This window comes from Mobula hypostoma, chromosome 17 (genome assembly GCF_963921235.1).
Source record: "Mobula hypostoma chromosome 17, sMobHyp1.1, whole genome shotgun sequence".
In the NCBI taxonomy this organism is placed as follows: Eukaryota; Metazoa; Chordata; class Chondrichthyes; order Myliobatiformes; family Myliobatidae; genus Mobula; species Mobula hypostoma.
Window position 1 is genome coordinate 1,786,966 of NC_086113.1, and position 27,917 is coordinate 1,814,882.

Here is a 27,917-nt window from a genome sequence, read left to right on the forward strand (position 1 = left end):
ACTACTGAATGAAGCCTTTTAGTTTTCAAAGAATGTTATCACTGTTCCAAAAGGCATATAGAAGTGTTTCAGGCAGTTTCCTTTTGAGACCTTCTGACTTCTTTGTGAAATAGTAAACATTCAAATTATTCATCATATTCAATACAAAGCTCTTGAAATAGCTGAAGGAACTTGATTTTATTTACTGCTGTGTAACAGTATTTAATGATTGTGCAGCCGATCACTTGGGTTTTTCGTGGAAAGGTGTTGACTGTGAATTATATAATGAATGGTAAATATGTTAGGTACAGCTTTTTTTTCAAGAAAATAATAACCCCCTGTCATTGATGGTACCCCAACTGCTGCACGAGCAAAAGTGGTGTTGAGTGGAATGCCCTTCTCTTTGGAAAAATTGCTCAACAACCTGAAATATTGACTCCTCCTTTGTATTTGTTTGTAGTCCCCTTGCAGATAACAATGCTTGAACCATCCTCTCATCTTTTTTGACGCAAACATAACCAAGAAGCAAGGAGTTGTTGCCTGGCAAATTCTGTTGTCCCAAGTATGTTGCATGATTCTCAGACATTTCATCTTTGAACAGAGTTGCCACTGAGCAAAATCGCTTTAATTATTGGGTCTGGTGACTTATGCAAAGCTATACTCGGACCTCCCTTACTGCTGGCAGAATCAGTTCTCCATTGTATGGGGCTTTCCACACTCAGCCGTGAGCAATGAAATGTTGTATGAAGCACTCAAAGCATCACTGTTTAGTTTTGAAGCGCTGGCAAACATGTTTTGAAGTGTTGGCAAACATATTTTAAAGTGTTTTCCATTTCTGAGAGTTTTCATGAAATGACTGAAAATAAGCCAAGTTCCTGTTTGCTTTATCAGAGTGTATTCTCCTAAAATGTTCAAGAAACCTGGGAAGTTTCATTGCTTCATTTGGGAAAAAAAACTTCCACACAACAGACGTACTGGCTGCTGTTGGTTGCTTGGTGCTGGTATAAATCCATATTTGAGATACTACATACTATACTGTTTACACTTTTTTGTTTGGTCTGGTTCTGCCGTTTTCATTATGGATTAACGACCATGGTCAATGTTGTTTAAGTCCATCCTCAAGCACTGTGGCCAATAAAGGGAAATGTTACAATGTCACCATAGCTCAGGCAAAACCTACACACTGGTAGATTAATTGTTTTTAGTTTGGTTGATCAGTGGTGAAACTCACAAGAGGAAGCTGTTAAGCGTTGAAGGAAGGTGGCCAAGGATAGACCTTTTAGGTTCCTAAGAGATAATGAAGGAAAGTGTGATGCCAGGGTAGATCTGAGTAGCCAAGTGAGGGTATTCCACAAAATGAGGAATAGAGATAATTTTTGGGAAAAGATGGTGTGAGCATCTACTGAGTAGACTGGAGCAAAGGTAGGATATGCAGGACTTTTTTTTAACATGACTGGAGAATATCACATGTACTTTATATATTTAAAAAAAAACATGTTTTCAGTGCTTTTGCAGGAGTACAAACTTCATTTGTGAAAGTCCTACAGGGAGCTATAGAAGTGGAGGGTGACATGCGCAACGCTAAAGGAGAAAGTGGGCAGAAATGAGATTATTAGTTTATAAAGGTCATGAGTTTGTTTTTGGCATTTTGGCAAAAATGGGTCTGTGGGGAATAAGAATAAAGTATTTATAGTATCAACAAGCAAAAGTCAAATGTAAACTAGAAGGTGAGCAATTTTAAAGTTGTGGAATTCAGACAAGATAAGCTTGGGAAGGGCCTGAAGGGAAGAAACTAGAATAAAGTTCAGTGTGATGGTAGTGAAAGAGCAGCAGGCAGCTAAATAGATGGTACATTTTTAAAAAAAATTATAGCATATCTTTTGTATCCTCATTGAGTCATTGTAATCTCTTCCAATGCAGGAGCTGGTAACAGGTTGTGCACATTTATGTTGAGACAATTGGGATTTTGGTTCTAGGACTCCTTCAGGAGAGACCCTGTTATAATTTTTATCCTACCACAAAGTGCTGCTTATCCCCTCAACAACAAGTATACTGCTTTGGATACTGTTGTGGGGGGATGATCTCCCAGGGGAATGCCAAGGAGACTGGGTTACTGGTACTGAGCATTGGTCCAAGGTGTAGAAGGAAAAAAAGAGGGGAGCAATAGTGATGGGGGACTCAATAGTCAGGGGTGCGACAGGAAATTCTGTGGATGTGAGCCGGACACCCTAAAGGTGTGTTGCCTCCCTGTTGCCAGGTTCAGGGTTGTCTCGGATCGCATCCACAGCATTTTGGAGAGGGAGAGAGAGCAGCCAGATGTTTTGGTACATATTGGTACCAGTGACATGGGAAGAAAAAGCAAAGAGGTCCTGAAAAGAGAATTTAGAGAACTAGTTAGAAAGCTGAGAAGCAGGACCTCCAGGTCCTGTGCCACATGCCAGTGAGGGTAGAGACAGGATGATTTGGCAGATTGATGTGTGGCTGAGAAGCTGGTGCAGGGGTCAGATTCTTGGATCATTGGGATCTCTTCTGGGGGAGGTATGACCTATTCAAAGGTGATGGGCTGCATCTGAACTCAAGGGAGACCAATATTCTTGCAGGCAGGTTTGTTAGAGCTATTGGGGAGGGTTTAAGCTAATTTTGGAGGTGGGTGGGAACTGGAGTAAAGGGACTTGGGATAGGACAGATGGTAAAAAGGCAAATATAGCATGCTGTCAGACTATTGGGAAGGGCATGCAGATGATAGGACAAAATTGCAGCCATCAGGGTGAGTATCGATGCATTAAGGATACAGAATCAAAAAGGGTAGGAAATACAGTACTCAATACACAAAGTATAAGAAATAAGGTGAATGATCTTATTGCACTATTACAGATTGTCATGTATGATGTTGTGGCCATCACTGAATTATGGCTGAAGGATCGTTGTAGTTGGGAGCTGAATGAACAAGGTTACATGTTGTATTGGAGAGATAAGAAGGTAGGCGGAGGGGGTGGCGTGGCTGGGCTGGTAAAGAATGGCATCAAATCAGTGGAAAGATGTGACATAGGATCAGAAGACGTTGAATCCTTGTGGGTTGAGTTAAGAGCAAGGGTAAAAGGATGATAGTTATATGTAGGCCTCCCAACAGTAGCTGGGTTGTGGACTACAGATTACAAAGGCATGCCAAAAGGGCAATGTTATGATAGTTATGGGAAATTTCAACATGCACATCAATTGGGAAAATCTAAGAGAGAGAGAGTTTGTTGAATGCCTATGACAAGGCTTTTTAAAGTAGTTTTGTCGTTGAGCCTACGAGGGGATCAGCTATACTGGATTGGGGATTATGTAATGAACCAGAGGTGATTAGGGAGTTTAGGGTAAAAACAGCCATTAGGAACCAGTGACCACAATATGATTAAGTTCAACTTGAAATTTGATAGGGAGACAGTAAAGTCTGACATAGCAGTATTTCAGTGAAGTAAAGGAAATTACAGTGGTATGAGAGTGGAGTTGGCCAAAGTAATTGGAAGGAGAAGCTGGCAGGGATGACAGCAGAGCAGCAATGGTGTGAGTTTCTGGGAAAAATGAGGAAGGTACAGGATAGATGTATTCCAAAACAAAGAAAAACTCAAATGGCAAAATAGTACATCCGTGGCTGACAAGGGAAGTCAAAGTTAACATGAAAGCAAAAGAGAGGGCATACCACAAAGCAAAAATTAGCAGGAATATGGAGGATTGGGAAGCTTTTAAAAATCTACAGAGAGCAACTGAAAGAATCATTAGGGGAAAGATGAAAGCATGGTGGAAAACAATATCAAAGTGAATAGTAAAAGCCTTTTCAAGTATGTAAAAAAAATAAAAGAGGTGACAGTGGATATCGGACCGCTAGCAAATAAGGCTGGAGAAATAATAATGGGAACAAGAGCTGGCAGATGAACTAAATGAGTATTTTGTATAAGTACTTACTGTGAAAGACACTAGCAGTGTGCCAGATGTTGAAGGGTGTGAGGGAAGAGAAGTGAGTGCAGTTATTATTACATGGAAGCAGGTGCTCAAAAACCTGAAAGACTTAAGGGTACATAGGTCACGTGGACCAGATGAACTGCTCCCTAGGACTATGAAAGAGGTAGCAGTAGAGATGTGGAGGCATTAGTAATGATCTTTCAAAAATCATTGGACTCTGGCGTGTTGCTAGAGGATTGGAAAATTGCAAATGTCGCTCCACTCTTTAAGAAAGGAAGAAGGTAGCAAAGGAAATTGTAGACCAATTAGCGTGACCTCAGTGGTTGGGAAAATGTTGGAATCAATTGTTAAGGATGAGGTTATGGAATACTTGGTGACACAGGGCAAGATGGGACAAAGTCAGCACAGTTTGCTTAAGCAAAACCTTGCCCGATCTTTGAGGAGATTACAAATAGCATAGATAAAGTGAATGTTGTATATTTGGACTTTTCAGAAGACCTTTGACAAGGTGCCACATATGAGGCTTTTTATCAATTTAAGAGCCAATGGTATTACAGTAAATTTACTGACATGGTTAGAGCATTGGCTGATTGGTAGGAGGCAGCAAGTGGGAAGAAAAGGATCCTTTTCTGGTTGACTGCCAGTGACTAGTGGTGTTCCGCAGGGGTTGGTGATAGGATTGTTTCATTTTATGCTGTGTATCAATGATTAGATGGTGGAATAGAAGGCTTTGTTGCCAAGTTTGCAGATGATATGAGAATTGGTGGAGAAAGTGTTGAGGAAACATGCAGACTGCTGAACGACTTAGACAGATTAGGAGAATGGACGAGGAAGTGGCAAATTAAATATAATATTGGAAAATGCCTGGCCATGCACCTTGTTGGTAGAAATAAATGTATGGACTCTTTTCTAAATGGGGAGAAAATACAAAAATCTGAGATGCAAAGGGACTTGTGTGTCCTTGAACACCCTAAAGGTTAACTTAAAGGTTGAGTCAGTGGTGAGAAAGGCAAATGCAATGTTCACATTTGTTTCAAGAGCTCTAGGATACAAGACTGGGGATGTAATGCTGAGGCTTTATAAAGCACTGGTGAGGCCTCGCCTTCAGTTTTGGGCTCCTCATCTAAGAAGAGATGTGTTGGCATTGGAGAGGGTTCAGAGGAGGTTCACAAGGATGACTCCAGGAATGAAAGGGTTATCATACGAGGAACGTTTAATAGCTCTGTATCTGTACTCGCTGGAATTTAGAAGGATGAGAGGGTATCTCATTGAAACCTTTCAAATGTTGAAAGGCCAAGACATGATAGATATGGAAAGGATATGAATGAATTGACTTCATTGCTTACATCCTTCAAATACATGAGGAGTAAAAATCTTTGTCATGTCTCTGTTCAAATGTGCAATGTGCAGTTATAGTAATTTATAATAAATATTATGTACATCAGGATAGTCAATGTAACATAGAAATACAGATGCGTCAGCATGAATTAAGCAGTCTGATGGCCTGCTGGCAGAAGCTGTCCCAGAGCCTGTTGGTCCTGGCTTTTATGCTGCGGTACCGTTCCCCGAATGTTAGCAGCTGGAACAGTTTGTGGTTGGAGCGACTCGGGTCTCCAATGATCCTTCGGGCCCTTTTTACACACCTGTCTTTGTGAATATCCTGAATAGTGGGAAGTTCACATCTACAGACGTGCTGGGCTGTCCGCAGCACTCTCTGAGAGACCTGCGATTGGGGGAAATACAGTTCCCATACCAGGCAGTGATGCAGTCAGTCAGGATGCTCTCAGTTGTGCCCCTATAGAAAAGTTCTTAGAATTTGGGTGGCCATACCAAACTTCTTCAACTGTCTGAGGTGAAAGATGTGCTGTTGTGCATTTTTCACCACACAGCTGGTATGTATAGAGCATGTGAGATCCTCAGTGATGTTTATGCCAAGGAACATAAAGCTGTTTACCTTCTCAACCCCAGATCCATATATATTTTTAGGGATTAGCCTATCTCCATTCCTCCGGTAGTCCTGCAACCAGCTCCTTTGCTTTTGCGACATTGAGGGAGAGGTCGTTTTCTTGACACTACTGTGTCAGGGTGGTGACTTCCTCATTATTATTTGAGATTAGGCCAATCAGTTTAGTGTCATCAGCAAATTTGATTAGCAGATTGGAGCTGTGGATGGCCACACAGTCATGGGTATACAGAGAGTTAAGGAGGGGGCTTAGTACACAGCACTGAGGGGCTCCTCTGTTGAAGGTCAGAGGGGCAGAGCTGAGGGAGCCCACTCTCACCACCTGCTGGTGATCTGACAAGAAGTCAGGATCCAGCTACACAAGGCAGGGTGAAGGCCGAGGTTTCTGAGTTTCTTGTTGAGCCTGGAGGGAATTATGGTGTTGAACGCTGAACTGCAGACCAAAAACAGCATTCTCACATCAGCATCCCTCTTCTCCAGATGTGTAAGGACGGATTGTAGAGTTGTGGCTCTTGCGTCGTGTGTTGATCGGTTGTGTTGGTAGGCGAATTGTAGTGGATCCCGTGTGGGTGGTAGCAAGCTGCAGATGTAATCCTTGACCAGCCTCTCAAAGCATTTGCTTATTATTGAGGTGAGTGTGACAGGACTCCAGTCGTTCAGACATGTTATCTTGGTCTTTTTAGGTACAGGGACAATGGTGGATGATTTGAAGCAGGGGGGCACTGTACACTGGGAGAGGCAGAGATTAAAAATGCCTGTAAACACACCTGCCATTTGTGTGGCACACATCCTGAGTACTTGCCATGGGATGCCGTCCCGCCCCGCAGCCTTGCGACAGTCCACCCATTGGAAACACCTGCGTACTTTGGCCTCAGAGATGAGCAAGCTGCTGGTTGCATCATCTGCAGGTATCCTCAGGGGCTCAGTATTGGTGACATCAAATTGAGCGTAAAAAAGATGTAGCTCGTCTGGGACAGAGGCGTTGATGTTGGAAACTCCATAGTGTTTAGTTTTGAAGTCTGCGATGATGTGCAGATTTGCCATAAGCTGCGTGTGTTGTTGGTGGAAAGTTGAGTCTGAATCTTGTCTCTGCATTGTTGTTTCGCTGTCTTGATGATTTTGTGCAGATTGTAAATACATTTCTTGAGTTCATATTTCCCATGGTGGGGGCACAGCCTCAGGATAGAGGTGTGTCCATTCCATTTAGAACAGAGATCTGGAGAAACTTTTCACCAGATGGTGGTGAACTTGTGCAATTTCTTACTACAGGCAGCTGTGGAGGGAAGGTCGTTGGGTCATTTAAGGCAGAGCTTGAAAGATTCTCGACTGGCCACAGCATCAAAGGTTATGGGGAGAAGGCTGGAGAGGGGGGCTGAGGAGTGGATTAAAAAGATCACCCATGATTGATCCATGAAGGCCAAGTGTCCTTATTCTGCTCGTATGTCTTACGGTCCAACATTAGAATCTAGTATTTTAAAATTCCACTGCTTCCATGGTGGGGTTTGAATTATTCTGCATTCCGTAGTGTAGTGGTTAGCAGAACTCACAGTGCCAGCCACCTGGATTGAATTCCACCTCTGTCTGTATGGAGTTTGTACAATCTTCCCCTGACTAAATGGTTTTACTCCGGGTGCTCCAGTTTCCTCTCTCATTGCTAAGATGTAGGTTAAATGGACAGGCGAGCTTGTTGGACTGGAAGGGCCTATTATCGTACTGTATCTCTAAATAACTAAAAATAAAATTGTTAGTACAGGCATCAAAGTAGTGTTTCAGTAACTTAACTGGCACACTACATCATTATTACTGTTTTGCTTTGGGTAAATCTGCTTTGGATATAATTTGTTCAGTGCAGTATACTTGTGACTTTTTAAGCGTAGACATGAAAATTAGTGATTTGGAATAGGAGTCAACTAATTATAAAACTGGGGCGATGGCAAATCTTCAGAGACCAATTAAAATGACTACTCTGTGACACACAAAGCAAACTATAGTGTGTTTACGTGTTGACACTTCTAAGCAATTAAAAATTTTCCAAGGTGTGAGCATACTTTGGAATTCTCAGTGACTAACAAATACAACGGGTCATTATTTTGATCTCTGATTAAGCACCCAACTCCCTCCTAGAAATTATGTGAGAATCTGATCAGGTGAGTAGAACAGAGCAGGCCAGGTAGTTCATTAAAAGTATTTAAAAATTGGGTTTAGTTTAGCTAGCCCAGCAGAGTTGGGACTTGATTGCTTTTCACTGAAGCTGCCTTTTCCAAAAGCTCCCTTCTGCAAAATGCACACAAAATGCTGGAGGAACTCAGCAGGCCAGGCAGCATCTATGGAAAAAAGTACAGTCTGTGTTTTGGGCCAAAACCCTTCGGTAGTACTGGAGAAAAAAAAGACCGAGGAGCAGATTTGAAAGGTGGGGGGGGGGGAGGGAGAGAGAAATGACAGGCGATATGTGAAACTTGGAGGCGGAGAGATGAAGCAAAGAGCTAGGAAGTTGACTGGTGAAAGAGACAGAAGACCATGGAAGAAAGAAAAAGGGGGGAGGAGCACCAGAGGGAGGCGATGGGCAGGCAAGGAGATAACGTAAGAGAGGGACAGGAGGATGAGAATTGGTGAGGGGGGGGTGGAGGCATTACTGGAAGTTAGAGAAGTCAATGTTCATGCCATCAAGTTGGAGGCTACCCAAACAGAATGTAAGGTGTTAATCCTCCAACCTAAGTGTGGCTTTATCCCGACAGTGGAAGAGGCCATGGATGGACATATGAGAATGGGAAGTGGAATTAAAATGGGTGGCCACTGGGAGATCCCGCTTGTTCTGGCGGACAGAGTATAGATGCTTGGTGAAGCGTTCACCCAATCTACATCGGGTCTCACCGATATATAAGAGGCCACACTGGGAGCACCGAATACAGTATATGACTCCAACCAACTCACAGGTGAAATGTTGCCTCACCTGGAAGGACTGTTTTGGTAGTGAGGGAGGAGATGTAGAGGCAGGTGTAGCACTTGTTCTGCTTAGAAGGATAAGTGCCAGGAGGGAGGTCAGTGGGGAGGGACGAATAGACAAGGGATTCGTATAGGGAGCGATCCCTGCAGAAAGTGGTGGGGGGGGGGGGGAGAGGCGGGAAAGATGCGTTTTGGTGGTGGGATCCAGTTGGAGGTGGCAGAAGTTTTGGGAGAATTATATGCTGGATGCGGAGGCTGGCGGAGTGGTAGGCGAGGGCGAGAGGGACCCTATCCCTGGTAGCGTGGCGGGAGGATGGGGTGAGAGCAGACGTGCCTGAAATGGAAATGTAAAATGCTATAGGGCTGTTGAAACCAAAAACAATTAGGTTGGAGGTGCCATCACACCTCCAACGTAATTGTATGAACATCAGTTTCTTTAACTTCTAGTAATTGCTCCCTCCATACCATTAGATCATTGGGATCTCTTCTGGGGAAGGTGGGACCTGTACAGATTGGATGGGTTGAACCTGAACTCGAGGGAGAGCAATATCCTTGCAGGTAGGTTTGCTAACATGGTTCGGGAGGGTTTAAACTAATTTGCAAGGGGGATGGGACCCAGAGCGATAGAGCAGTGAAAGAAGTGCATGGAATAAAGCCAGATCTAACATACAGAGAGGCTTTGAGGAAAGAGAAGCAGAATAAACGGTGTAAAGACAGTAAGGTAGAAGGGCTGAAATGTGTGTACCTCAATGCAAGAAGCATCAGGAACAAAGGTGATGAACTGAGAGCTTGGATACATACATGGAATTATGATGTAGTGGCCATTACAGAGACTTGGCTGGCACCAGGGCAGGAATGGATTCTCAATATTCCTGGATTTCAGTGCTTTAAAAGGGATAGAGAGGGTGGAAAAAGGGGAGGAGGGGTGGCATTACTGGTCAGAGATCCTATTACAGCTACAGAAAGGGTGGGTAATGTAGCAGGATCCTCTTTTGAGTCAATATAGGTGGAAGTCAGGAACAGGAAGGGAGCAGTTACTCTACTGGGGGTATTCTATAGGCCCCCTGGTAGCAGCAGAGATACAGAGGAGCAGATTGGGAGGCAGATTTTGGAAAGGTGCAAAAGTAACAGGGTTGTTATCATGGGTGACTTTAACTTCCCTAATATTGATTGGGACCTGATTAGTTCCAAGGGTTTATATGGGGCAGAGTTTGTTAAGTGTGTCCAGGAAGGATTCCTGTCACAGTATGTGGACAGGCCGACCAGGGGGAATGCCACACTAGATCTAGTACTAGGTAATGAACCGGGTCAGGTCACAGATGTCTCAGTGGGTGAGCATCTGGGGGACAGTGACCACCGCTCCCTGGCCTTTATAATTATCATGGAAAAGGATAGAATCAAAGAGGACAGGAAAATTTTTAATTGGGGAAAGGCAAATTATGAGGCTATAAGGCTAGAACTTGCGGGTGTGAATTGGGATGATGTTTTTGCAGGGAAATGTACTATGGACATGTGGTCGATGTTTAGAGATCTCTTGCAGGATGTAAGGGATAAATTTGTCCCGGTGAGGAAGATAAAGAATGGTAGGGTGAAGGAACCATGGGTGACAAGTGAGGTGGAAATTCTAGTCAGGTGGAAGAAGGCAGCATACATGAGGTTTAGGAAGCAAGGATCAGACGGGTCTATTGAGGAATATAGGGAAGCAAGAAAGGAGCTTAAGAAGGGGCTGAGAAGAGCAAGAAGGGGGCATGAGAAGGCCTTGGTGAGTAGGGTAAAGGAAAACCCCAAGGCATTCTTCAATTATGTGAAGAAAAAAAGGATGACAGGCGTGAAGGTAGGACCGATTAGAGATAAAGGTGGGAAGATGCGCCTGGAGGCTGTGGAAGTGATCGAGGTCCTCAATGAATACTTCTCTTCGGTATTCACCAATGAGAGGGAACTTGATGATGGTGAGGACAATATGAGTGAGGTTGATGTTCTGGAGCATGTTGATATTAAGGGAGAGGAGGTGTTGGAGTTGTTAAAATACATTAGGACAGATAAGTCCCCAGGGCCTGACGGAATATCCCCCAGGCTGCTCCACGAGGCGAGAGAAGAGATTGCTGAGCCTCTGGCTAGGATCTTTATGTCCTTGTTGTCCATGGGAATAGTACCGGAGGATTGGAGGGAGGCGAATGTTGTTCCCTTGTTCAAAAAAGGTAGTAGGGATAATCCGGGTAATTATAGACCAGTGAGCCTTACGTCTGTGGTGGGAAAGCTGTTGGAAAAGTTTCTTAGAGATAGGATCTTTGGCCATTTAGAGAATCATGGTCTGATCAGGGACAGTCAGCATGGCTTTGTGAAGGGCAGATCGTGTCTAACAAGCCTGATAGAGTTCTTTGAGGAGGTGACCAGGCATATAGATGAGGGTAGTGCAGTGGATGTAATCTATATGGATTTTAGTAAGGCATTTGACAAGGTTCCACACGGTAGGCTTATTCAGAAAGTCAGAAGGCATGGGATCCAGGGAAGTTTGGCCAGGTGGATTCAGAATTGGCTTGCCTGCAGAAGGCAGAGAGTCGTGGTGGAGGGAGTACATTCAGATTGGAGGATTGTGACTAGTGGTGTCCCACAAGGATCTGTTCTGGGACCTCTACTTTTCGTGATTTTTATTAACGACCTGGATGAGGGGGTAGAAGGGTGGGTTGGCAAGTTTGCAGATGACACAAAGGTTGGTGGTGTTGTAGATAGTGTAGAGGATTGTCAAAGATTGCAGAGAGACATTGATAGGATGCAGAAGTGGGCTGAGAAGTGGCAGATGGAGTTCAACCCGGAGAAGTGTGAGGTGGTACACTTTGGAAGGACAAACTCCAAGGCAGAGTACAAAGTAAATGGCAGGATACTTGGTAGTGTGGAGGAGCAGAGGGATCTGGGGGTACACGTCCACAGATCCCTGAAAGTTGCCTCACAGGTGGATAGGGTAGTTAAGAAAGCTTATGGGGTGTTAGCTTTCATAAGTCGAGGGATAGAGTTTAAGAGTCGCAATGTAGCGATGCAGCTCTATAAAACTCTGGTTAGGCCACACTTGGAGTACTGTGTCCAGTTCTGGTCACCTCACTATAGGAAGGATGTGGAAGCATTGGAAAGGGTACAGAGGAGATTTACCAGGATACTGTCTGGTTTAGAGAGTATGGATTATGATCAGAGATTAAGGGAGCTAGGGCTTTACTCTTTGGAGAGAAGGAGGATGAGAGGAGACATGATAGAGGTGTACAAGATAATAAGAGGAATAGATAGAGTGGATAGCCAGCGCCTCTTCCCCAGGGCACCACTGCTCAATACAAGTGGACATGGCTTTAAGGTAAGGGGTGGGAAGTTCAAGGGGGATATTAGAGGAAGGTTTTTTACTCAGAGAATGGTTGGTGTGTGGAATGCACTGCCTGAGTGGTGGGGGCAGATACACTAGTGAAGTTTAAGAGACTACTAGACAGGTATATGGAGGAATCTAATGTGGGGGCTTATATGGGAAGCAGGGTTTGAGGGTCGGCACAACATTGTGGGCCGAAGGGCCTGTACTGTGCTGTACTATTCTATGTTCTATGTTTATTCCCCATTCCCATTTCCCTCTCTCAGCTCATCTCCTCAGCTGCTTATCACCTCCCTCTGGGGCTCCCCCCCCTTCTCTTTCTTCCATGGTCTTCTACCCTCTCCTATCAGATGTCCCCTTCTCCAGACCTTTGTCTTTCTCCAATCTACTTCCCAGCTCTTTACTTCACCCTTCCCTCCCCTCCTTGTTTCACATGCCACCTAGCACCTGGTACTTCTCCTCCCCCTCTGTACTTATTCTGTATCTGCTCTGTTGGTTCATGATCCCTTCAGCAAGGTGAGAGCCAAGATCACATAGTAAACACAAGAGATTCTACAGATGCTGGAAATGCAGAGCAACACACACAAGATACTGAAGGTCAGCAGGTCAGGCCACATCTACGGAAAGGAATTAACAGTCGACATTTTGAGCTGAGACTCTTCATCAGACTCTTTTCAGCATTTCGGGCAAGACTGTTCTTTAGGATGGATCAGTCTTGACCTGAAACATCAATTGTTCATAGTTGTATTGCAGTTTGTAATTGATTTTCAACAAGCGAGTGATCAGTAATTGGGAGTATGGTGTGCTGTGGGAATCAGATGTTTGGCGCTGAGTTTTTGCAGAATAAGTTAACTCATCAACATGGAGTATCAGTCTCTACTGTACATGGTTGCTGTATAGCTTATTTGCACAGAGTTGCCTGTAATTGGAATTGCAGCACCCACTTACAGGATATTCTACCTTATCTGGCACTAATGCAGTTATTGCATTTTTTCTTTTTTAGTTTTATACAAATCATATAACATAGGAGCAGAATTGGGCCATTCAACCCATTGAGCCTGCTCCGCCATTCGATCATTACTGATTTCTCTCCCCCTCCCCCCCCAAACTCCATTGGAGGGGATGGTTGAAGGAATTCTAGATTGCTCTTTCATTGCATTGCTGTGTGTGAAAATTACATGTCCTCTCAGTGAAATTGTTAATGGCTGTCTGGTAAAACTTGATCTGATGCTTCTGTCTTTGCACTTTAGAAATAGTAAACCCTATATTAAATCTGATTCAGTTTTGCCAAATGAGGTGACTGCTCATTTTAGGCATCAACATTTGGCAAGGTGCTTAATTTTTCCGGTTTGAAAAGATCTGAAGATGGTAGCACTGGTTTTAAATTAATTGTCTTTACCACATCTGTGTTCCTTGAATTTACTTGGTCTTGCCTTAAATTTTATTGTCATTATCTTTATCTTACATTACTCTATCCCCAACTCTGCTTTTCTCTTCTGTACTTTCTCCACTTTTATCACAGGGGATGGAGTCTCAATCGATATCTATAATTCACAGTATTAATTTCTGAAAGGGTTTATGAGAGCAACTGAAAGGCTTCACTGAGTTGGTGTTCAAAGTAACTGTCAATTTATTTAAAATCTGGTGTGCACCCAGAGACCAGTGAAAGCTGATGTACCTGAGTGTGAATTTGGTATGGCTTTTACATTCTCAGTTGAAGAGATTACCAGTAAAGCTACATTTGGATAATAAAATGGTGGCTACAGGAAGACTTAATTAAGTAACAGACTAGGTCCTGATTACAGAATAAAATGATTGTCCACAGGTTTAACAGTAAATCCAATTTTCTATTTTAACAATGGGCATATGCTGTAACATAATTATCACGTCCCTGAAACTCCTGGGTATTGTTGCTGCTGCATTCTGTGTCTATACTTCTAGGCATTCTCTGTGATTCTCTGTTACCACATTAGCACAATCCATATCCCTATTTACTAGGTATTAGCCTTCAGTATTCTCTCCCCGACAACCAGGTTCTAATCCATTGCACTTTCTTTATTAGACCTGTGACAGCTGCGCCACCTTCCACACCACTGCTTCCAGTCTGACTTTCTTTTACATCAGCCGAGGATTCTTCTCACTGTTATCTACAGAGAGCTCAAACTTGTCCATCCCGTGACATTATGAACTGGTGATGGGCTTCATATACTTCTCCTCTAATACCCAATATCCCAGCACCACGACACACAAATTTGATGCTCACACAATTTTTCAGCTCCTCCCTTTCTCACTGCACTTCTCTGCATTATCCCTATTGTTATAAGGATACCCCTTAGTATCAGTGATCAGAGAGGCATAGTGACAATATGTACTTACCAACAAGTAACCTTTATTGTCTCAACTAAAAAGCACGTGGGTTCACAAACTAGCTACCTGTGTACACCTCCAGCTCCACTAGAATTCCATGACTCTTCATGAACAGTCAATGAAGAGGTTATGTATTACCCGGAAAAGGAGTCTACATTGGCCAAGTGTTCCTTGTGGTCCCGATCTCCAGGGTGCCCATGGGATCCTCGTCATCAGCGATGGCTGTTCTCTGGTTGCTGAAGGGTCATTACTGTTAGGTATTTCGAGCCCCTGACTCATTCTCCATCCCATTGGCTCAAGGTCACCTGGATCACCTTCTTACTGGCTCTATTCCAGGACTAAAACCAACATCGTTATATGGTTTCTGCACCCCCCCCCCACCTCCCAGCCTTGTTCCTTTTAGCTCTGACTAGGTGACCCAGACAATAAGTTTGTGAACCCTTTGCAATTACCTGGTTTTCTGCATTAATTATTCTTAAAATGTGGTCTGATTTTCATCCAAGTCACAATAATAGACAAACACAATCTGCCTAAACTAATAACACACAAACAATTGTACTTCTTTTTGTCAATACAGACTGTACCATTTAAACAATCACAGTCAAAAATGTATGTGAACCTCTGGGGTAATGCCTTCTACAAAAACTATGTGGAATCAGGTATTCCAATCAGTGAGATGAGTTTGGAGGTGTGAGTTGTAGAAGTCTCCTGCCCTATATTTAAAAAAAAGACACGCAAAGTCAGGTTACTGACAGGGCCTCCTGTTCTCAAGAAAGATCTGTGTTTGTGAACCATGCCTCGATCAAAACAACTTTTCAAGAACCTTAGAAGAAGAATTGTAGAGATGCATGAAGCTAGAAAAGGGAACAAAGACATTGCTAAAGACCCAAGTGTTCATCAGTCCACAGTAAGAGAAATTGTCTACAAAAGGAGGAAATTCAGTACTGTTGCTCTTCTCCCTAGAGGTGGGCGTCTTGCAAAGATCACATCCAGAACACAATGTGCACTGCTAAAGGACGTGAAAAAGAACCCAAGGGTAACAGCAAAAGACCTGCAGAAATCTCTAGAACTTCTTAAAGTCTCTGTTCATGTGCTCTGTATAAGAAAAACACTGAACAAAGATGGTGTTCATGGAAGGACGCCTCAGAGGAAACCGCTGCTCTCCAAAAAAACATTGCTGCACGTCTCAAGTTTGTAAAAGTTCACCTGGATATTCTACAACGTTTCTGGGACAATGTTCTGGGGACAGATGAGACAAAAGTTGAATGTTTTGGCAGAATGCTTGGTGGAAAAAGGGCATTGCACACCTATACCAAAATCTCATCCCAGCTGTGAAGCATGGTGCAAGGAATGTCAGGGCCTGGACAGCTTGCAGTCATTGAGAGAACAATGAATTCAAAATGGTATCAAGACATTTTACAGGAGAATGTCACAGTAGCAGTCCATCACCTGAAGCTTAATAGAAGCTGAATGATGCAACAAGATAAAGATGAGAAACAGAAGAGTAATTCAATAACAGAATGGATTAAAAAGAAGAAAATTTGTGTTTTGGAATGGCCAAGTCAGAGTCCGGACTTTAACCCAATTGAGATGCTGTGGCATGACCTGAAGAAGGTTGTTCATGCAAAGCACCCCAGAAATTTTGTATGGAAGAATGGTCTAAAATTTCTCACCATTGTGTAAGTCTGATCAGCAGCTATAGGAAACTTTTGCAGCTAAAGGAGGTTCTACCAGTTATTAAATACAGGGGTTCACATACTTTCTCCAGCCTGGACTGTGAATGATTAAATAGCATGTTCAATAAATACAAGAAAAATATAATTGTTTGTGTGTTAATAGTTTAGGCAGATTGTGTTAGTCTCTTATTGTGGCTTAGATGAAGATCAGGTCACATTTTATGAGTAATGCTGAAAACCAGGTAATTATAAAGGGTTCACAAACTTTTTCTTGCAACTGTACATGCATATTAAATAGTTAAACTAAAAATAGTAGTGCAAAAACAGAAATAATAAAAAAAAAGTGAGATAATGTTCATGGGTTCAATGTCCACTTAGAAATCGGATGGCAGTGGAGAAGAAGCTGTTTCTGATTGTTGAGTGTGTGCCTTCGGGCTTCTGTACCTCCTTCCTGATGGTAACAGTGAGAAGAGAGCATGCCCTAGGTGATGGGGGTCCTTAATAATGAATGCTGCCTCTCTGAGGCACTGCTCTTTGAAGATGCCTTGGATACTGAGGAGGCCAAAACCTGTGATGGAGCTGACTAATTTTAAACGTTTCTGTAGTTTATTTCATGCTGTGCAGTAGTTCGTCCCCCGTCCCCCCCCCCTTAACAGGCAGTAATGCAGCCTGTCAGATTGGGCAGATTGAGTTTGGGGGTTGATGCTCTTTTGTGCTGTGTTATTTATTTGTGTGAAGGAGAGGTTGTTTGGGGGGGGTGGAATTAATGTTTTGTTAGTTATTTGTGTGGGAGTCAATGTTCTTGTTCTGTTTTGTGTGGGAGAGGGGGATTAGGGGTTGATGATAGAGAAGCAGTTCGTTTTTTGTGCAGGGGTTGGTTTGATATTTCTCTCTGAATGACTTTCATGTTCTTTCATTGTTTCGTGGCTATCTGGAGAAGGCAAATTTCAGAGTTGTATACAGTTGATAATAAATGAACCCTTGAACCTTTGTTCTTCATGGTAGATCTCTAGAAGTTTTAGTGTTTTAGGTGACAAAACCTAATCTTCTCAAACTCCTAATGAAATGTAACCGCTGTCTTGCTTTCTTTATAGCTGCATTGACATGTTGGAACCAGGTTAGGTCTTCTGAGATCTTGACTCCCACGAAGATGAAATTGCTTGCTTTCTCTACTTCTGATCCCTCTATGAGGATTGGTTTGTGTTCCCTCATTTTACCCTTCCTGAAGTCCACAATCTGCTCTCTGGTCTTACTGACATTGAGTGCAAGGTTGTTGCTGCGACACCACTCCACTAGCTGGTGTATCTCACTCCTGTACGCCCTCTCATTTCCATTTGAGATTCTGCAAATTTATCATCAGCAAATTTATAGATGGCATTTGAGCTGTGTCTAGCCATACAATCATGGGTAAGAGAGAGTACAGCAGTGGGCTAAGCACACATCCCTGAGGGGTGCTTGTGTTGATTGTCAGTGTGGAGGAGATACTATTACCAGTCCGCACAGGTTGTGATCTTCCAGTTAGGAAGCTGAGGATCCAATTATAGAGGCCCAGGTTCTGCTGCTTTTTGATCAAGACTGTATGAATGATGGTGTTAAATGAACAGCATCCTGACATAGTTTCTATTCTCCCCATGACCAGGTGGGTTTCCTTTGGATGCTCCAATTTCCTCCAACAGTCTAAAGACAGACAAGTTAATGGGGTGCAATGGGTGTGAAATGGGGTGGTTCGGGCTTGTTACTATGCTGTATCTCTAAATTAAACATAACCACTGTCTTATTATTTTAAGACAGAGATGTTGTAAGATTCTGCTGTTGATCCTGCCCAACTAATTCCTTTTATTTGTCAAAGCACCATCTCCTTTCGTTGTCATTTTAACTGTGGCTTTTTAAAATATGTATACAGTAGTTTTGACAAATAAATATAGTTAGCGTCTTTTATTTTCTTCCACTGAAGCCATGTGCAATGTAAACTAAATTGTACAATAAAATTTGTGAGTCATTTGAATTGCATACAGTGTAGCATGAGTAACATCAGCATATATACATTCCAGGGAGGAACTTGAGGTCACCCTCAGTGATGTGAGAGATTTGATTTCTGTGTAGACAGTAATATTTTGCAGCCTTGGACTGAGATGTGAATTTTGTTGCTTATGCTTTATATTTAAATTATTTTCCATGTCAGTGGATCTGTTTTGTTTAATTCTTGAGATAAAATATTCTTAAATGAAAATTTGGAGGTTAAAATAACTTGTAGTCTTTAGGCTGAAGCTTTAAGGTATGTAGGCGTGTGTGGGCGAATGAATTTTATTAACTGGAATAAGCAAATATTTCCAGAGACTAGATTATCCCTTTCCAAGTGAAACATTATATTAAGTCCATTTTGGAGTCATTTGGACCACTATTTGGTTGAATGTGGGGCATTAGTTCTGGATTTATTTGAAGTTGTGGGCTTATGTTATTTAAATGCTAAAACCACTGAAATACTAGTTACAAAGAACCATGTTGTGAGCATTTTGTATCCGTTTCATCTTCATGTTTTAATCTATTTTTCCCCTCTCCCCATGCTTTTTTCTTTCAGTAGGAAGGAACTGCTACCTAAAGAAAAATATAACTGGGTCATAATATGAGCAGTCCAGTTAATTTTGGATGATTGAAAGGGGCTTGGATCAGCAAATGAATGAAGGTAAAATGAAATGTCCAAGAACACATAATGTAATTAGAATTCCACTTTGACCGAATGATGCGCTTTAGTGTTTGCTTCCCTTCCCGCTTACCGATAAATGTGTATCATAATTCTACACTTAAAGCGCTAGTTCAGATAACGGCTGCAGCTTTAACCGTCGGATAACCAATACTGATGGTTTACAATGAACTCCATCCATATTTAATAAATGCAGTGTGCAGAACATGTCACAGTCTAACAGCAGATTAACTATTTCAAGTGGTTGTTGCAATGCTCTTTATTGGTTGCTTGGGTAACCTGGAATTTTAATGCTGTTTGGGGGGGGGGCGGGGTGGAAGGATAAGCATGATGCACTTAAATATTATGAATTTGGAACAAAATGCTACAACAGGGAAATAAAGCTCAAGCCCATTGTTCTCAGGAAGCTGATACATAATGCTTTCATCTGAAAAATGAGACCAATTAAAATGGAGATTTTACTTTGACATTTTAAAAATAGCTAGAAAAAGCTGTAACATTTCTTTTCAGGGCTACACTCAGTAAAGTTGCTGTTTACAGCTATATTCAAGATTATTCTGAAATAATATTTAAGCGTTGGAGCAGAAACAATTTAGGGTTTGAATGAAGTATCTCCTCAGTGCAGAGGATTATCATTTTCTGAAGGAACAGTGGAGGACGTTGACACTCTGTACTGCATCTAACTCAAAATTGCTACAATCACTGGGTACCCAAGATGGGAATATTCAATTCCCCAGCATCAACATTACTCACTTGAGTTCAGTGTGTTTTAAAACCGTTGCCATTGATAGTGAAGCAGGTTACGTAACAGAAGAAACAACTAAGATTAGAGCAACACACATCAAAGTTGCTGGTGAACACAGCAGGCCAAGCAGCATCTGTAGGAAGAGGTGCAGTCGACGTTTCAGGCTGAGACCCTTCGTCAGGACTAACTTCCTTCAGTTAGTTCTGACGAAGGGTCTCGGCCTGAAACGTCGACTGCACCTCTTCCTACAGATGCTGCTTGGCCTGCTGCGTTCACCAGCAACTTTGATGTGTGTTGCTTGAATTTCCAGCATCTGCAGAATTCCTGTTGTTTGCGTTTAAATAAACTAAGATTAGAGATAGCTTAGCTTTTGCCAAATAATTTTCATCATTATGTGTGCTGGTTTAACTCCATCATTTCAAGGCTGAAGGTTTAAAATTAGTTTAATGTAGGGTATCTAATTATAAGGAAGGCCTTTCATTATAGACCATAAGACACTGGAGCAGAATTGGGCCATTCAGCCCATCGAGTCAGCTCTGCCATTTCGTCATGGCTGATCCATTTCCCTCTCAACTCCATTCTCCGGCCTTCTCCCTGGAACCCTTCATGCTCTGACTGATCAAGAATCTATCAACCCCTGCTTTAAATATACTCAGTGGCCTGGCCTCCACACCATTTTGTGGCAAGAAATTCAACAGGTTCATCACCCTCTGGCTAAAGAAATCCCTGCTCATCTCTGTTCTAAATGGAGGTCCCTCTATATTGAGGCTGTGTCCTCTGGTCGTAGACTCTGCCAATATAGGAAATATCATCTCCACATTCATTCAATCTAGGCTTTTCAACATTCGATAAGTGTCAATGAGGTCTGCCCCCCTGCCCCCATTCTCTAAATTCCAGCAAGTATAGGCCTAGAGCCATCAAATGCACCTCATATGATAAGCCTTTCAATCCCAGAATCATTTTTGTGAACCTCCTTTGAACCCCCCCCAATGTCAGATAAAGGGCCCAAAACTATAGTACTCCAAATGAGGCCTCACAAGTGCCTTTTAAAGCCTTGACATTACATCCTTGCTTTTATATTCTAGACCTCTTGAAATGAATGCCAAAATTGCATTTGCCTTCCACACCACTGACTCAACCTACAAGTTAAACTTTATGGAATATTGCACGAGGAATATTACCCAACTCCCTTTTGCAGCTCTGATTTTTGAATTTTCTTCCCTTTAAGAAAATGGTCTGTGCTTTTATTCCTACTGCCGAAGTGCATGACCATACACTTTCTGACACTATTCCATCTGCTGCTTCTTTGCCCATTCTGCTAATCTGTCTGAAGTTCTCCTGCATGCTCCGCTTCCTCAACTCTACCTACTCCACTTATCTTTATATCATCTGCAAACTTGGCCATCAATTCAATCATCCAAATCATTGGCATACATATAATGTAAAAAGAGGCAGCCCCTGCCCAACTCCTGTAGAACACCAGTAGTCACTGGCAGCCAATCAGAAAAGGCTCCCTTTATTCCCACTGGCTGCCTCCTGCCAATCAGCAAATGCTGTATCAATGCTAGTAGCTTTATTGTAATAGCACGGGCTCTTATCTTGCTAAGCTGTCTCATGTGTGGCACCTTGTCAAAGGCCTTTTGAAAATCCAAGTACACAACATCTACTGATTCTCCTTCATCTATCTTGCTTGTTATTTTCTCAAATCATTCCAACAGATTTGCCAGGCAAGATTTTCCTTTAAGGAAACCATGCTGACTTTGGCCTATTTTATCACATTGCCTCAAGTACCCCAAAACCACATCCTTAACAATCGATTTCAACATCTTCCCTACCACTGAAGTCAGGCTAACTGCCCTATCATTTACCTTCTTCTGCCTCCCTCACCTTTTGAAGAGTGGAGTGATTCCTCTGGAACCATGCCAAAATCAATTGTTTCTTCAAAGAATTATTACTAATGCGTCCTCAATCCCTTCATCTATCTCTTTTAGAACCCTGGGGTATTGTCCATCTGGCCCAGTGACTTATCTACCTTCAGACCTTTTGGTTTCCCAAGCATCTTCTCCCTAGTAACAGCAAATGCACTCACTCTATCCCCTGACACTCTTGTACATCTGGCATACTGCTAGTGTCTTTCACTGTGAAGACTGATACAAAATTCAGTTCAGTCAGCATTTCCTTGACCATCATTACTACCTCTCCAGCATAATTTTCCAGGAGTCCAATACTACTTTCACCTTTTTCTTTTGCTTACCTGAAGCCAGTTGCTACATGCAAACCTAATTCCAGAATATATGATGATATTAAGACCCTATTGCAATTAAATTTTATAGCAATCAAAATTCCACCTGATTCTCATTGTCCAGTAAGACAATGACATAAGAAATAGGAGCAAGAGTAAGCCATCTGGTCCACCATTCAATAAGATCATGGCTGATCTGACCATGGACTCATCTCCACCTACCTGCCTTTTCCCCATAACCCTTAATTCCCCTGCAATGCAAAAATCTATCCAGCCTTGTCTTAAATATATTTACGGAGGTAGCCTCCACTGCTTCACTGGGCAGAGAATTTCCACAGATTAACCACTCTCTGGAAAAAGCAGTTCTTCCTCATCTCCATCCTAAATCTACTCCCCCAAATCTTGAGGCTATATCCCCTAGTTCAAGTCTCACCTACCAATGGAAACAACTTTCATGCCTCGATCTTATCTATCCCTTTCATAATTTTATATTGTTCTATAAGATCTCCTCTCATTCTTCTGAATTCCAGCGAGTTCTCTCCTTGTAGTCTAACCCCCTCAGTATATCCCTCCTATTTTGCGTGCCACAGTCCCAAGGAGACACCTTATGCTTGAAGGGAGGGAGGTTAAAAGAAGTGAGCAGGGGAGTGAGCACATTTTGCATGCCACACTCCTGAGGAGACATTGGAATGTGCTTAATTAGGTAATTAGCAAGATCCAATATAAAGAAGTTGGGTTTAAATGGAGTGGCCGTGGTGGGAACAGTCATTGTGTGAGTGAGCCAGTGTTGGAGTGGGGAGCTGAGGCTTCAGTGAGGAGAGGCTAGGCTGCAGGTATATTTTTTTTCATTATTTCACATTTAGAGCAGTGGGGATGCCAGGCAGAATAGTGGAATGCTCCTCTTCCAGGATGTGGGAAGGTAAGAAGACCTCCAATGTCCCTAACCTGCAAGAAGTGCATCTAGCTGCAGCTTCTAACAGACCATGTTATGGAGTTGGAGGTGGAACTGAATGAACTTCAGGTCATTCGGGAGGTTGAGGGGTTGATAGACAGGACATACAGGGAGGTATTTATGCCTAAGCTGCAGGACACAGGTAACTGAGTGACCATTAGGTGGGGGAAAGGGGATATGTAGCCAGTGCAGACTACCCCTGTGACTGTTCCCCTCAACAATAGATATACCGCTTTGAATACTGTTGGAGAAAATGACATAGCAGAGGAAAGTCACAGCAGTGTGCCACAGAGTCTGACTCTGTGACTCAGAAGGGAAGGGGTGGAGGGGGGAAGAAGAGACTAATTGTAGTGATGGGGGATCTGTTGGTTAGGGGAACAGAAACGAGGTTCTTTGGATGAAAATGAGATTCCCACATGGTTTGTTGCCTCCTGGGTGCGAAGGTCAGGAGCATCTCAGATCAAGTCCTCAGTATTCTTAAGTAGGAAGGTGAGCAGTCAGAGGTCGTAGTTCATGTCAGTACCAATGACATGGATCGGATATTTGTCGAGGTCTGCAAAGTGAATTTAAGGAGTTCAGTACTAACTAAAAGGACAAGGCATCCAGGATAGTGATCTCAGTATTGCTACCCATGCCACGTGCTAGTGAGGCCAGAAATAGGAAGATCATACAGTTTAACAAGTAGCTAAGGAGTTGGTGCAGGAGGCAGAGCTTCAGATTTTTGGATCATTGGGCTCTCTTCCAGGGAAGGTTGGGCATGTACAGAAAGGATGATTTGCACCTGAACTGTAGGGGGACTAATCCTAGCAGCCAGGTTTGTTAGTGCTGCATGGGATGGCAGATTTAAAGTAGACTTGTATGGGGATGGGAACCAGAGAGCCGAAGCAAAGAGTGGAGCGGTTGTGGAGAAAGATGTTAAGGCTACATACAAAATCAGGAATCAAAAGGATGAGGATGATGGGGCTGATGCTCTGTCTATATAGATTTCAATGCAGTGAGTACTGTAGGAAGGGCTGATGAGCTTAGGGCATGGATCAACATGTGGAATTATGATATTGTAGCCATTAGTTAAACTTGGTGTAGGAAGCCTCTGGCAGCTCAATTTACGGGGTTCCATTGTTTTAGATGTGATGGAGTGGGAGGGATTAAAGGACAGGAGGCATTACTGGTCAAGTCAAATGTCACAGTAGTGCTCAATCAGGACCGACTGGAGAGTTTGGCTGGTGAGGCCTCATGAGTAGAAATAAGGAATAAGAAAGTTATATTATTGGATTATATTATAGACCACCCAACTGTCTGTAGGATTCAGGGAGCAAATTCGTTGAGAGATTGCAGACTGCTGCGAGAAACATAATGTTGCGATGGTAGGCGATTTTAACTTTCCACATATTGACTGGGACTCCCATGGATGGGAAAGAGTTTGTCAAATGGGTTCAGGAAAGTTTCCTTAATCAGTACATAGAAGTTCCAACTAGAGAGAGCACAATTCCAGATCTCCTATTAGGGAATGAGTCAGGGCAAGTGACAGAAGTTTACATAGGGAAACACCTTGCATTTAGTGATCATAATGCCATTAGTTTCAAGAGAATTGTCGAATAGGATCGGTCTTGTCCTTGGGTTGAGATTCTAAATTGGAGAAAGGCCAGCTTTGATGGGATCAGAAAGGATGTGGCAAGTGTGGAGTGAGACAGGTTGTTTCCTGGCATTATGATTGGGAGGCCTTTTAGCATAGATCATAACCGCATTTCTTGAGCTCCTGCTGATTCCCTGCAATGTACGCTCTATGTCGCACGTTAAGTGCTGCGCGCATGGAACCGTTGATCCAGGGTTTCTGGTTTGGATAGACACTGACCGATTTCTGGGGGATAACATCTTCAAGGCACTTCCAGATGAAGCTCGTGACCTCATCCGTGAACTCAGAGACATTCTCATCATGAAAGACATTCCAGTTGACATCATCAAAGTAGTCCTGTAGCATGGAGACCGATTGGTCAGACCAACAATGGACGATCTTAACTGTGGCCGCCTCTTGTTTCAGCTTCTGCTTGTACACCAGCAGAAGCAAGATGGAGGAGTGATCCAACTTTCTGAAGTGCGGGCAGAAGAGCACTTTGTAAGCATTGTGGAAGAGAGAGTAGCAATGATCGAGTGTGCTATTTCCCTGTGTGATTTGAAAGATTTATACAAAATTATGAGGGGTATAGATAGGGTAAATGCAGCAGGTTTATTCCACTGAGGTTGGGTGAAACAGAACTGGAGGTCATGGGTTAAGGGCGAAAGGTGAAATGTTTTAGGGGAACATGAGGGGGAGCTTCTTCACTCGGTGAGAGAATGGAATGAGCTGCCAACGCAAGTGGTGGATGAGGATCAATCTCAACATTTAAGAGAAATTTTGGATAGGCATATGGATGGGAGGCTATTGTGTGTGTGCGCATTGATGGGACTAGGCAAATAGTTTGGCATGGACTGGATGGGCCAGTTATGTGCTGTAGTATTCTATGACTATGTTTTTTAAATGGCAATTGGTGATGGCAGTCATACAGATCTACTTGTTTTTTTTTTCGATTTCCATGGGGAAGTTTATCCCCCACATATTTATTGTGCTTCTTCATCTTCAATAAGCACAGGACAAGTGTCAACCTTGCCAATTTAATCTGATTGCATGAAATCAACAATCAGCATTTGGTTAGTCTCTGACTCCTGATCACCACTGTTCACTACATGCTCTTCTCCCTGTGTTCACATGGATTATCCCTGTCTCCTCCTTCAATGTCTCCTTGAGGACATAGCCTTGAGATTTGGGGGAGTAGATTTAGGACGGAGATGAGGAGGAACTGCTTTTCCCAGAGAGTGGTGAATCTGTGGAATTCTCTGCCCAATGAAGCAGTGGAGGCTACCTCAGTAAATATAATTAAGACAAGGTTGGATAGATTTTTGCATAGTAGGGAATTAAGGGTTATGGGGAAAAGGCAGGTGAGTGGAGATGAGTCTATGGCCAGATTGGCGGAGCAGGCTCGATGGGCTGGATGGCCTACTCTTGCTCCTGTTTCTATGTTCTCCCATGTGTCAAAGGTTTCTTGGTAAGATAAATAGCCTCAGTGTCTGGATCCAGTGCTCTAAGTAGTCGTCACAAACTGGGGTCTTCTTTGGTTGCAGTAGATGACCATGTCTACTTATGTACCTTGAAAAGCCCTTCACTCTCCATGAAAGCATTGCAAAACAGCCTTCCTGGCTGTTGGATCCCACTATTGATCTCATCTGCTCAGTCCACAGGAGCTGACTTCACATGCTAGGACAGGCATGTCCCTATCTCACTGGGGGTATGAAACTCACCAGCTACCCTCACCTGGTTTAGCCCCACCGACGAAATTTTGTGCCATAGTGTGGCCTCTCCATGCAAACAGCTACTTGGAGCCACGGTGAGAACAGTGTTGGGTGGGGCCCATAGATAATGAAGTGCCCCAGAATTGACACAACTAGTTCCTTCACCAGAGGTGTTACCCCCTTCCTGGACACCCCATACACCCTGGAAAGATAAATGACTCCTATAAATTGCCTTAAGTGTGGGTGGGTGGCAAGCAAATTAGAGGGCAGTTAATAGGGATGTCAGGGTTAATAGATGATGGGAACAAGTCGGCATAGATAATGGCCTTAAATGGTCACCGCCTATGTCATAATGGAATGTGTGAAGGATGCCAAATGATATTTGAGTTGCTGTTCATTCACAACTCAATGGAGTACAATGTGAAGCTACTAATCAAGGAGATTTAGTGCATCCAATGAACATGTCTTTGAAGTAAGCAAAAGAAAATGATATGCTTGAAATAAAAAGGGGTTATTTGCTGCCAGTCTGCTCTCTGCATGTGGCATTGGAGACTTCTCATGGTCTCCACCTCTCAGAATAATTACTTTTAACTTAATTAGTTTTGCACTTCAAAAATCAAATTACCTATTCATTTTGGTTAAGTACTTGAAACAAGATGACACAGGAGGCATCTTGTGCACAGAAAAATTCATTCTTTAGTAGAATAATTCCTGCTCTGTATTTTTTGATTTTTTTTTTACGTTGTCAGCATCTCACTTGAGCCTCTCTGGCCTTAAATTATAATTTTTCTCACCCATTTTTTTTCTTGTTTGTCTTGCGGTTTCAATGGTGAGGGTTTCCTGCCCTTATGTGGGTGTGGACTTTAAAAATTCAGATGACAGGCTGCAAAAGCACATTCGGTGGAAAGGTGTTTATTGTGTGCCAAAAGGTGGAAAACTTTTTGAAAAAGTGCAAATAATGGCAAAATAGCAAAAATGACATGAGAAAAATATAGATATATACTATCAGACCTTTAGGACTACAGCTCCAACACTTCTGTCTGGAAGTAATAAACCTCACCCCACTCTCTTTCTTCACTTACCGAGAAAAGACTGTAGGAATATCTGCCTCTAGGAGAAAAGGGTAGGCCATTCTTTGGAATGCAGGGTAGGAGGGGTTGTTACCATGAGTCTGAACAATTACACAAAAGCCAAAATACAGGAACTCACATCCTTCAGAATTACAAATGTCCATAATGGCATTGCGCAACAAAATCAATCAATTGACTAACCATTTCCAGGAGCCAGCACTCTTTCCCATCCCCCAAAACTTACTGTCTCACTGAGCCCGCCCTGAGCATGTGCACTTGATCAGCATGACCTCAGCACTGCCAGACGGGACAATGAGAATTACAACGCTACTGCGGAGGGAGGGGAAGAGGAGGAATTACATGTGACAGATCTGTCACAAGGTGATTGGTTGAAAATATAGGGGGGATTTCAAAGTTTTTTTATATTGTGTGATGGGTGTGCTGCAAGGGGTGGTGGAGGCAAATGCATTAGGGAGCATTTAATAAACTCTTAGATAGGCACATGGATGATGTAAGAGGGAAGAGTTAGACTGAACTTGGAGTAAGTTAGAAGGTCAGCACAACTTCGAGGGCCAAAGAGCCTGTGCTGTGCTGTACTGTACTATTTTCTGTGAATATAAATAGCAAGTTTAAAATTCTGCTTTCTAATTAATTTTTATTGCTA

The 27,917-nt window shown here is 42.8% G+C and overlaps 1 protein-coding gene across 7 annotated transcripts in view; it reads left to right on the top strand.

Moving 5' to 3' along the window:
- LOC134357782 (protein PALS2-like) overlaps nucleotides 1–27,917 on the top strand; it is a 207,159-nt gene that overhangs the window by 109,701 nt on the left and 69,541 nt on the right. For 4 of the 7 annotated variants that reach the window (XM_063069426.1, XM_063069425.1, XM_063069427.1 and 1 more), the window contains one exon: nucleotides 18,798–18,902. In XM_063069426.1, the coding sequence (XP_062925496.1) occupies nucleotides 18,866–18,902 (37 nt within the window). In that variant the 5' untranslated portion in view covers nucleotides 18,798–18,865. The remainder of the gene's footprint in view (nucleotides 1–18,797; nucleotides 18,903–27,917) is intronic. The other 3 variants (XM_063069429.1, XM_063069424.1, XM_063069430.1) reach the window with 1 other exon arrangement.